This window comes from Heliconius melpomene, chromosome 9, assembly GCF_056956725.1.
Source record: "Heliconius melpomene rosina isolate 202511_hmr_F chromosome 9, ASM5695672v1, whole genome shotgun sequence".
NCBI classification, from domain to species: domain Eukaryota; kingdom Metazoa; phylum Arthropoda; class Insecta; order Lepidoptera; family Nymphalidae; genus Heliconius; species Heliconius melpomene.
Window position 1 is genome coordinate 8408670 of NC_140397.1, and position 12907 is coordinate 8421576.

A 12907-nucleotide genomic window follows, 5' to 3' on the forward strand; every position below is an offset into this window, starting at 1 on the left:
CGTCGACAAACAAGATAAAGTGCGTCATTGAACTCAATGACGGAACTCCGTCACTCAACATTCAATGTCCGGAGAATAGGGCGAGCCGTAGGTAACGGAGTATTTTCTTACCTTCTACAGGGCGACCGCAACCAACATTATCTTGGCTGATTAACAGCAAGCCGTTAGAAGACCACACCATCTTGAAGAATGACGGTAAAATCATCATCAGTAGGATAAGTGTGAGTGGAGCCGAGAGGAGCTGGTTGAACACTTCCGTCAAGTGTCAAGCTACGAACACACCCTTGTTAAGTCCCCATGAGAGAACTGCAAGGGTTGAGATGCACTGTAAGTATGATAAGACCAAAAAATCTTTTACCTGCAAATAATTTTAAAGCTAAGTTTGTTTGGTTTAGTGGATTAATCTACGAAATGACTAATTGGAATTGAAAAATCTTTTTGTGCTATATATTCAATTTACTGAGGAAGAAAAGTCACAAGGCCGATTGTGGCACAGAAGCACAGAGTGTGACTACAAAATCGACTGGTTATGGGTTCAATCCCCGCTCGCGGAAATGAAATATTTATTTAAATTCTATTTTCATTTCTTCGCTCCGGTGTCGAGATGAAGCGTGGCGTTGAGTTCCGCCATTTAAAATATAACGTCTCTAGAATTCTGCTGAAAATGGGGAACAGAAGTGCTTTAATGGGAACGGAGTGTCTTAACACTAGGTTCCCAGGTTCCCTCTTTCTAGTGTGATGTTCGAAAAATAAGCCATCTACAAAAATATTTTTGTTACAGTGCGCCCAATATCCGTATCAATAATAGAGAAGCCCGGTCAGCTATCAGCTGACTCTGAGTTCACTCTTAGTTGCGTAACTCACGGCAGCAGACCACCAGCACAAGTCACTTGGTACAGGGAGAATAGACGATATACCCGTGGAAAGGTTAGTTTCTTTATTTCTTAAGCATTTAGTTAAAAGGCGATGGTTTTTGGTTCGATACGCTATCGTAGGAATTATTATTTCTTTTCTTTTTACCGTACAACCTCTTTCGTGAGTTCTTCATTCAACGTGACACTGGCGAAGTGATTTTGTGCTCAACTGGCATGCTCGGAACGCCATATTAGAAAGAACAGAACAGAACAGAACAGATTATTTCTTTTCATTGCTCTAGTAACAAGACTATGGGCTCGATTTTTACTTGGAGGGAAGCGAGCTATTTTTATTTCTTCGCTGTGGTAACGAGATAAAACGCAGTATTGAGTTCCGCCAGATAAGACCCAATGTTTCGAAATTTGGATGGAAAATAGATCAAGGAGTGTCTTACCACTAGGTTCTGTCTGCATATCCTGCTGTGCAGAAAAAATCATGAAGTTGTTTACTGATTAACTGTTAAGTATAGAAATATACCCTTGAATGAGATTTTAATTTGAAAATTCGTATGCATAGACTATCTTATACCATTTGGAATATTTAAAGAAAAAATAGAAAAAAAAATCTCAATTCTCTGCCAGCTCTACCATTTTTTAATACCCAATCCATAATATATATAAAAACAATTTTAAAACCGGTCTCCAATAGATATAATTAAATTCTTCTACTCTCAAAGTTTAATTCTTTTATATAAAATAACGGTTTCTCCCCACTGTACTGATAACAAGGGTTTCTATCGAGATGTAGAACTTTGTTAAAGCTCGAAGACACTCGAAACCAATTCACTAAGCGATCGTTTCGAACTTGGTAACTGTTCACCTAGCAATATTGAGTGTGTCGTTAAAAACTTATAAAGCGAGAAATGAATATAAATATAGGAACTTTAGCTGTAGAGCTTACGGTCCACGTTTTAAGTAAATTGAATTGTTTTTTTTTAAATTTTTACGCTGTATGAGAGACTAGGCAAACCTCATGTCAAGACGCAAGATATTTTGCTTTTGTGAGCAACTAAGGGATCTTAGTCTACAGGTTCCCTTAAAGACACTTCCGTTCCTCATTTATAGTATGTAGTTAGTTATTCTATTTTATACCATAATGAACCAACTTTTATTGAATGATTTAAAGTGTTTAATATGAAGATTGTAAAACCGACCGACCGTCTTGTAAAAGTAAAGTTTGCTATCAAAGAACTACCCACCAGAAGAGCGAGCTCAAAGTGAACTAATTAGGTTATTGATTGGCCTATAGTGGGAACTATTGATTTTCGATTATATATTTTTTAGCGTAATACTCTATTCTGCACATAGCAGGGATGTAGAGGGAACCTACAAATAACCAAGACACTTCTTTTACCAGGAACTTCATTTTCAAGATATTGCGTGCTGAGTTGTGGAACTCAACGCTGTGCTTTGTTTTGTTACCGAAATTTAAAAATTAGAGCAAGATAAAAGAGAATAGGAATCGAACCCACAACCGTCGTCTGCAGTCAGATACTGAATTGCAGAACAAAATATTTTTTCAACTAACTAAATACTTACTTCCAGCATAGTGAGTTCATAAATGAAACGTCAACGGTCAGCAAACTGACGATGTCTCCGCAGCCAGAGGATGATGGGGTGGTGATAAGGTGCAGAGCTGATAACCCAGTGCTGCGCGTGGCTTTAGAAGACTCCTTCAGAATGAGTGTTGTTTGTAAGTATACAGAAGTACCTAAATGTTGACTTTGTATGCCGTAATCACTGACCACAAAAGGACAACATTTGACGTAGGTTGTAGGTGTCTTGAAAAGCTTAGAGTAATTATAAACTAACCTAATATAAAAAAATTCGAAGGTCCTAATATTATATTGTTACATTTTTTACTAGCTAGCGTTATTTTTTTTTCCTATATGTATAATGTATAATATGTAACCGGTTGGTAGTTCGAATAATAGCAAATATGGATAATGGAGCGCCGGATAATCGAATCTCCACTATATTATGAGCAGGAATAGAACCTGAAATCATCTATAAAACATTTTCCACTTGCAGTACAATAAATTGTAAATTATTATTATTATACAAACACATATATTTGAATGTCTAATAAATAGTAATACTAACTTCCATACAAACTTGTATCCCGCGGGCACCTTTTGTTTTCCGCCTGTATAATGTATTCGTTGATTTGACTTTTAAGTAATTAACTTTAACTGCATTTGTTATTTTGTATATGTATGTAGGGTTCTATTTTGATGCTATATCTCGCATAGGCCTTTGCCATATCTCGCATAGGCCTAGCGCGTCTACATAGCCTTTGCCCTTGCAAAGGCTATCTAGACACGCGCCAGCGTGCCCAGCCAACTTAAAAGGCTAGAAATAGAAATCATGTGTATTTTACACTTGTTCGCGACAACCGACGCGCATCATCGGCTGTGAACTCGTCACAACATGTTAGAGACTGTTTAGTTTGGCAAAAAGTGACGTCATACCACTCTCGTAATTTTGAATGTTATTATTAGTGTCTTTTCTAAATTAATAGTGTTTTTTCCTTTGTAAATAAGTAATTACATTAAATAATAAATATAAATAGATTTGGGTTCCGTTTTAGATAATAATTTTCGACTTTATATCTTATTTGTATAGTTGTACTATGATTTGCCGCATTAATCGCTTTTTATATAATAGTAACTTCCGTATAGTAAATTTTATTATTAATTATTGTTTGTCATAGTTTTCTGTAACAAAATAACAGATTTGTATATTCCTAATGTGTGTAATTAATTTTAGAGAGAATTTTCATTGTAAAAACTCATGTAAAATTCGTCATCGTAACAGCATTTTTCGTAATTTAATAATAGATAATACTTAAATAGTATAATGTTTTATACATAGATAGATAGATATTTTTATGTTCTTTTAATATGTATAAATTGTAAAAACATCCGATTTTTAGTTATTAAAATATAAATGTAAATGTGTGATAATCATAGTAAAAATATTGTTGTAAATAAAGATAAAACGGCTCGGTGGCTCGCGGCTCTCGTTACCGTTTAGCTCCGCGCAACGGAGGTGCGCGTCGGGCGAGACAGAGACAGTCGGCAATCAACGGTGAGCACAACAGGAAGAAGATAGAATCGGAACAAGACACGAATAGAGCCGACAGTCACCGACCGTTATACAGTGATCAACATCTTGTTTCAATATCCTGTTTCAACATCCTGTTTCAGTATCTTGTTTCAATGTATAGCAAGAACGTCTCGCAAGAACGTCTCACAAGAAGGACTCACAAGAACGTCTCACAAGAAGGACTCCCAAGAACGTCTCACAAGAACGTCTCACAAGAACGTCTCACAAGAACGTCTCACAAGAAGGACTCACAAGAACGTCTCACAAGAACGACTCACAAGAACGTCTCACAAGAAGGACTCCCAAGAACGTCTCACAAGAACGTCTCACAAGAACGTCTCACAAGAACGACTCACAAGAACGTCTCACAAGAACGACTCACAAGAACGTCTTGGGGTCTCAGCATACTCCGTGTTCCCATGATCTGGAACCTATAGTGTGCAGGGCGTCAGCGGCTCATTCACTTGAGTTCCGCCCGTCCGGTACAACGTGCTGGTCCTTCGAGCCGGATCTGGGGACTCCTCACCGAAGCTGAAGCATCATCCGTCATCGTGCAAGTTATCGCAGTGCTCCGTCGCGCAAGTGCTCCGTCGCGCAGTACTCTATCGCGCAGTGTTTTCCGTCGCGCTCGCAAACGCATTCGCCGTCGCGTTTCGCATCCGTATCGACTGTCGCGCTCGCGCTGCTGCGCTGCGCTGCGCTGACGTCACATATCCCGTCACGTCGTGAGTGTTTTGTGCATCCGCCTTCGTGAGTCTTCGTAAGTGCTCCATCGCGTAGTGCTCTCCGTCGCGCCGTGCTCCATCGCGCAGTATATTCCGTATTGACTGTCGCGCTCGCAACTGTGCTGAAGTCGCCTTACTCGCCTGTAGTCTTCGTGAGTGTTCGTGCATCAGCCTCTGACATCCGCCTTCGAGTGTTATCGTGAGTCTTCGTGAGTGTTCGTGCATCAGCCTCTGACATCCGCCTTCGAGTGTTATCGTGAGTGTTCGAGAACCTTCGTGCATCCGCCTTCGAGTATTATCGTACTACATCGCGCAGTGCTCTCCGTCGCGCAGTGTTCTCCGTCACATAGCGCTCTCCGCTGCGCTCTCCGCCGCCTCCGTTGGCGTCCGCATTGACTGTCGTGCTCGCTACTGCGCTGACATCTATCGCGCCGTAAGTCACGTCGTGAGTGTTCGTGCATCCGCCTTCGAGTATTATCGTAAGTCTTCGTGAGTGTTCGTGCATCATCCTCCGACATCCGCCTTCGTGTGTCGTCGTTCGTCTCCGAGAATCTTCGTGCTTCCGCCTTCGAGTGTCGTCGTTCGTCTCCAAGAATCTTCGTGCATCCGCCTTCGAGTATTATCGTTTCGTCTTGGTGAGTTTTACCAATTATCGTAGGTTTTTACTAAGATGCCTATCACAAGATCAAGAGGTCGATCCGAGGGATTGAGATATGAAGCCGACCCTTCATCTAGTCACACAGAGGTGACACACCCGCCTACGAATACACAAGAGGATTCCGAAATAGAAAAGAACTTAATAGTACCAAGTGACGAAAAGGAAGACTCAAGAATTATTTCAATTAACAAGGAGGAACAATTTGAAGGCACACAAATAAAGTCGACAACTTCGAAACGTGCAAACTCGAAGAAGTCTACGAAATCCAGACGTAGAGCAAGAAATGCTCGTGAAGAAATACTTCGCATCAAGCTTGAACTCGCGCAAATAGCTCTGGAAGATGCTGAATCAGATAGTTCAGAATCCCAGGAAGATAATATATCGAAAACCGACTACGTTAGCTCCTGGATTGAAGATAATGCACAAATCGTACAAAAATCACTTACACCATGTGCAGATGTTCCGAGGCAACCACATCCAGTGCCGTCATGCTATAGAATGCCTCAACATCCGAATATCGGCAACAATTCCGAAAATCAACAAGCAATACAGAGAGATTCAACAAAGGAAATAGAGGAGCTAAAAAAGGAAATAGAAAATTTGAAGAAAAGATGCGAAAAAGCCGAAACCGCTCCTACATCGTTGTGTATGAAAACAGAGGTACCTAAACCTACAATGTTACCTCCATCATCGTCATACAATTTTCCCGTCGCGTCCAAAGTCATCATGGATCTTCCTACATATAGTGGAGTGTTAAATGAATGGCTATCATACAGGGCCATATATGAAAACACTAAGGGATACTTCAATGAAGTTGAAAATACAGCCAGAATTCGAAGAAGCCTAACTGGAAAAGCATTGGAAGTCGTCGACACACAACTCATAGCTCATTCAAAACCGGATGCCATCATAGAAGAGCTTGAAATGAATTTCGGTCGTCCAGATGCAATCGCATATAGTGAATATGACAAGCTTCGATCTCTACCTCGTTGTGCTGACAATCCAAAGGAGATACATGCATTCGCCAGTAAGGTAAGAAGCAGTGTCAATCTGTTTCGCGCCCTCGATTTACACAACTTTATCACTGCGCCAGATATAACGAGGGCCCTTCGTGAAAAGCTACCATCGTCGTTATGTACCAGGTGGTACGAGGAACAAGCATCTATATTCAAACCAGACCTGACGCACTTCAGCGAGTTTCTCACCAAACAAGCAGCATGTCGCACACCTTATTCAACAGAGATCCCGCACTCAGAGCCTACTCGTCGTGTGATACATAGAACGCACAATACTACCGAAGAAAGGAAAACTAATAGATTTCATGGAATGGTGAAAAGTACGTGCAAAATTTGTAACAAAGAAGGTCATCACAGTATTAGCTGCAAGAAATTTCAAGATGCCAACTCAGATAAAAGATGGGAACTCGCCAAAGAACACCGACTGTGCTTCAGATGCCTGCGGTTCCGACAATCAGGACATTCCTGTAAACCACAGAAGTGCAATATTAAGGGATGCATCGGTACTCATCATCGATTACTACACTATGATAAAAAGGAGAAATCAGAAATTCGAAATCAACAAGAAGAAAAGGAAACCGTGGCCAACGCATGGGTACCGTCAAAGGCGCATGCTTATCTTAAAATCATACCAGTCAGAGTTCATGGACCGGCGGGAGAAACCTCCGCATACGCTCTATTAGACGACGGATCAACTGTATCTCTCATAGATGAAGCTTTGGCAAAGGAAGTCGGTGCTGAGGGACGGCTGGATCCTTTAAAGATGGAAGCAATCGGGGATATAGTTATTGAAACGCCGGGATCAAGGCGTGTTACCGTGACACTTGCTAATTCACAGAAAAAGAAGATTAGCTTTACAGCTCGTACCGTTCCGCATCTTAATCTTTCCCCGCAAACAATTCGTGAAGAAGACTTAGCTGCCTGCGATCATCTAATAGATTTGAAGAACCAGCTCACCTACGACTCAGCCACGCCTAAAATTCTAATTGGTCAAGACAATTGGAATTTACTACTCGCCGAAGATGTCCGTATAGGACCGAAGAACCAACCAATCGCTTCACTCACGTCGCTCGGGTGGGTGCTACATGGTGCGCACAATAGGACATTGGGTCAGAAAATCCATTTCGTCAATCAAGTTACTGCTATTGAAGATAGAATGGATGAACAACTGAGAGATTACTTTGCCTTGGAATCTCTTATCATTAATCCGCGTCGGCCAGACTCTGATCCAGAAATAAAGGCTGAAAACATTTTGAAGAAACACACACACCGTTTACAAGATGGGCATGTTGAAACCACACTTTTATGGAAATCAGAGAACAGCATCATGGTTAATAATTATGAGTCGGCGCTGAAGAGGCTCATATCAATAGAGAGAAAAATTGATCGTGATCCTGAACTGAAAAGGAGATACACCGAACAAATGGAATCACTCGTCCAGAAGGGCTACGCTGAGGTGGCACCTAAAAGTATCTCTCCAGGCAGAACATGGTACCTGCCACACTTCGACGTGCAAAACCCGGCTAAACCAGAGAAGCTTCGCATTGTTCACGACGCCGCTGCTAAAACCAAAGGTATGTCACTAAACGATTTCCTCTTGACTGGACCAGACCTTCTTCAATCGCTTCCTGGAGTCATGATGAGATTTCGCCGTCATGCTTTCGCTGTATCAGCCGACATAGCCGAAATGTTTATGCAAGTCAAAGTAAGACCTCAAGATAGGGATGCCCTTCGCTACCTGTGGAGAGGACACCGGCGGGAGGGAACTCCTGAAGAATATCGCATGACGTCGCTTATATTTGGAGCTGCGAGTTCACCATGCACCGCGATATTCGCTAAAGATTGGAACGCAAAAAGGTACATCGACACGCATCCAGAAGCAGTGGAAGCTATCATCCACAACCACTATATGGATGACTACCTAGACAGTTTCCGAAGTATAGAAGAAGCTATAGAAACTTCCAAAAAGGTCCAACATATCCACGGAGAAGCTTGTTTCAAACTCTGCAAGTGGGTTTCAAATATCCCGAAAATAATAAATGAACTTGAAAAACAATCAAATATGACAGAAACTATTAACCTGGGTACCAAAGAAGAAAAGATTTTGGGTTTAATGTGGAGACCGTCAACCGATGAATTACGATTCAATTTAAAACTAGCAAGATTACCGCCCAGTTTATTAAAGAAAACAGCTCCTACGAAGAGAGAAGCTCTGAAGATAGTTATGTCACTCTATGACCCACTTGGTTTCGCTTCACCCGTTACTATTCGTGCTAAACAAATTCTTCAAGAATCTTGGCGAAGAATTATAGATTGGGATCAACATCTGGATGAAGATCTTTCCAAGCAGTGGGCAGAATGGATGCTACACCTTCAGAAATTGAAAAATGTGAGCTTACCTCGATGCTACTCTGGTTATAGTGATGCCACATCTGTACAACTACATATATTCAGCGACGCCAGTGAAACAGCCTACGCAGCAGCTGCCTACTGGAGGGTGGTTGCTCCGGATGGAAAAGTCCAAGTCAACATGATCATGGCTAAAGCGAAAGTAGCCCCGCTCAAGGTTATGTCAATTCCTCGTTTAGAACTACAAGCAGCCGTCATGGGAGTTCGCATAGCAGAAGCTGTCATAAAAGAACATCGTATTGCGCCGGAATGCAAAATCTTTTGGACAGACAGTAAGACAGTTCTGACGTGGATAAGAAATGGAGCCAGGTCTTATAAGCCATTTGTCGCACATAGACTAGCAGCCATTGAAGAATATACCAAAGTTGAAGAATGGCGTTGGGTACCTTCTAAGCTCAATGTCGCCGATATAGCCACCAGAGAAGTACCATCTGATTTTGGAGCTGATCATGAATGGTATCACGGGCCTGCCTTCTTGAAAGAAAATCCGAGTACCTGGCCTATCGAAAAACCGGTCGTGTCAAATAATACTGGTGAAGAACATACTTTTACCGTTAAAGAACTCCAGCTGAAGACAAAATTACGTGAAGCAATTCCTGATCCACAACGCTTCTCAAAATGGGAGCGACTACTTCGTGCCACAGCTAGAGTCTTGCAATTTTTAGATATTTGCAGAAATAAAAAAGAGAAGATCTTTTATAAGCGAACACGTAGAAATATGGAATCAGATCCTACGTGGAACAAACGAAGAGAAACATTGCAAAAGAAATCTACTACTCTACATAGCAAGAAATCTATGGATTCCAACAATTTTCTGATATTGGATTCGAAGTACATTACAAAAGCAGAAAATCTTCTCATCCGAACATCTCAAGAAGAATCTTTCAATGAAGATATCACAGACTTAAGATACAACAGGACTATTGCCAAACAAAGTCGCCTTCATTCATTACCCGTAGAACTCCGAGATGACATTGTCGTTCTTCGCAGCCGTATAGCCGCCGCCGAGGGAATAAAAGACGAAACAAAGAAACCACAAGTCTTAGATGGAGATAACTACATCACACAGTTATATATTGATTGGACCCACCGTTGTCTTCACCACAGCAGCACCGAAATAATAGTAAATGAAGTACGTCAACATTTTTGGGTAATTCGTCTTCGTCCCACCGTGAAAAGGATAGTTCATCAGTGCCTCAAGTGTCGTATTCGCAAGGCACAACCCCCACAGCCTTCTACGGGTGATCATCCTAAATCCCGTCTCGCTCATCATCGAAGACCATTTACATACACCGGCTTAGATTATTTTGGCCCTCTCACAGTAGTCGTCGGCAGACAACACGTGAAACGTTACGTCGCACTCTTCACGTGTCTTACCACTAGAGCAGTTCACCTGGAAATCGCCGCCAGCCTAAGCGCAGACTCTGCCATACTTGCATTGCGAAGATTCGCTGCACGTCGAGGATGTCCTTCCGAAATTTACTCAGATAATGGTACAAACATGCATGGAGCAGACAAAGAACTTCGAGAAGCATTCAAAGAAGAAGCCAGTCGTCGAGGCATCGCATGGCGTTTCATAACACCATCTGCACCATTCATGGGAGGCGCATGGGAACGTCTTGTTCGCTGCGTGAAAACAGCTCTATACACTATTCTTCGTGAGAGATACCCCCGAGAAGAAATTTTGGCTACATTACTCTGCGAAGTAGAATATACTGTGAATAGTCGTCCCCTCACACATGTTTCTGTAAACAATGACGACGAAGAATCTATAACACCCAATCACTTTTTACTTGGGGGTTCAGCTCGTCTACCTGTACCTGGCACATTTAGTGAGGACGACATCGATAGCAAAAAGCAGTGGAGACGCTCACAGATATTAGCGGACATGTTTTGGAGACGCTGGGTTCGCGAATATCTCCCTGAACTTCAACACCGGCGGGAGCCTCATGGTCGAGGCCCTACTTATGAAATAGGTGACCCGGTACTTATAGCCGACTCACAACTTCCAAGAAATACGTGGCCAAGAGGACGCATAGAAAAAGTATATCCAGGTGCAGATGGACAAGTGCGAATAGTTGAAGTACGCACTAAGGGTGGTCTTCTGAAAAGGCCAACCAAAAAACTCGTTCCGCTTCCAAAGTAAGAAGACGTCGTCGCTCACCGCGGGAAAGATGCAGCATCACATCGAGACCTGATTCTGCACGGCGGGAGAAATGTTCGCGACAACCGACGCGCATCATCGGCTGTGAACTCGTCACAACATGTTAGAGACTGTTTAGTTTGGCAAAAAGTGACGTCATACCACTCTCGTAATTTTGAATGTTATTATTAGTGTCTTTTCTAAATTAATAGTGTTTTTTCCTTTGTAAATAAGTAATTACATTAAATAATAAATATAAATAGATTTGGGTTCCGTTTTAGATAATAATTTTCGACTTTATATCTTATTTGTATAGTTGTACTATGATTTGCCGCATTAATCGCTTTTTATATAATAGTAACTTCCGTATAGTAAATTTTATTATTAATTATTGTTTGTCATAGTTTTCTGTAACAAAATAACAGATTTGTATATTCCTAATGTGTGTAATTAATTTTAGAGAGAATTTTCATTGTAAAAACTCATGTAAAATTCGTCATCGTAACAGCATTTTTCGTAATTTAATAATAGATAATACTTAAATAGTATAATGTTTTATACATAGATAGATAGATATTTTTATGTTCTTTTAATATGTATAAATTGTAAAAACATCCGATTTTTAGTTATTAAAATATAAATGTAAATGTGTGATAATCATAGTAAAAATATTGTTGTAAATAAAGATAAAACGGCTCGGTGGCTCGCGGCTCTCGTTACCGTTTAGCTCCGCGCAACGGAGGTGCGCGTCGGGCGAGACAGAGACAGTCGGCAATCAACGGTGAGCACAACAGGAAGAAGATAGAATCGGAACAAGACACGAATAGAGCCGACAGTCACCGACCGTTATACAGTGATCAACATCTTGTTTCAATATCCTGTTTCAACATCCTGTTTCAGTATCTTGTTTCAATGTATAGCAAGAACGTCTCGCAAGAACGTCTCACAAGAAGGACTCACAAGAACGTCTCACAAGAAGGACTCCCAAGAACGTCTCACAAGAACGTCTCACAAGAACGTCTCACAAGAACGTCTCACAAGAAGGACTCACAAGAACGTCTCACAAGAACGACTCACAAGAACGTCTCACAAGAAGGACTCCCAAGAACGTCTCACAAGAACGTCTCACAAGAACGTCTCACAAGAACGTCTCACAAGAACGACTCACAAGAACGTCTCACAAGAACGACTCACAAGAACGTCTTGGGGTCTCAGCATACTCCGTGTTCCCATGATCTGGAACCTATAGTGTGCAGGGCGTCAGCGGCTCATTCACTTGAGTTCCGCCCGTCCGGTACAACACTAATACACTAAGATCCCAGGTCCCCCAGACATCCCGTTTGTCATTTTAGCAAGCTTGAACCCTAGTGTTAAGACATACCGTTCCCCATTTCCCACTGAATTCTAGAGACATTGCATATTGAGTGCGGAACTCAACGCCGTGTTTTAACTCATTACCAGAGAGAAGAACTTAAAATATTATATATCTTCGAATTGGAATGAAACCCACAACCTGTCGCGTTAACAGTCGCATGCTTGTACCCCTTCGCAACGACTTGCCTCCTATTACTAAATAAAAATTATATAAAAAAAATCAACTTCCCGCTGTATCCCGCACACAGAGTAAGCAGAGGGAACCTAGTGTTAAGACACTCCGTTCCCCACTTTCCGCCGAATTTTGGAGGCATTGTGTGTTGAGTAGCGGGAGTCAATACCGCGCTTTACCTAGACACCAGAACGGAGAAGGGGAAAGATAAATTTAAATAAATATTTATATTATTGAGAGAGTGGAGAACGGAGTGTCTTAACATTTGGTTCTCTTTCCCTGAAATGCTATGAGGGATAAAGCGTAAAGTACTATTTTAAAGTTTATTTTTAATTCAATTTGAATATAAATTGTATACATACAGTACTGTTTAAACTGTCTAAACTAA

General features: G+C 41.4%; 1 protein-coding gene across 5 annotated transcripts in view; it reads left to right on the top strand.

The window, feature by feature from the left end:
• The window catches only part of LOC146536465 (nephrin-like), a 141799-nt gene that overhangs the window by 104352 nt on the left and 24540 nt on the right, over nucleotides 1–12907 (top strand). For all 5 annotated transcript variants that reach the window (XM_085189824.1, XM_085189825.1, XM_085189823.1 and 2 more), the window contains 3 exons: nucleotides 121–327; nucleotides 782–927; nucleotides 2460–2607. In XM_085189824.1, coding sequence (XP_085045950.1) covers nucleotides 121–327; nucleotides 782–927; nucleotides 2460–2607 — 501 coding nt within the window. The remainder of the gene's footprint in view (nucleotides 1–120; nucleotides 328–781; nucleotides 928–2459; nucleotides 2608–12907) is intronic.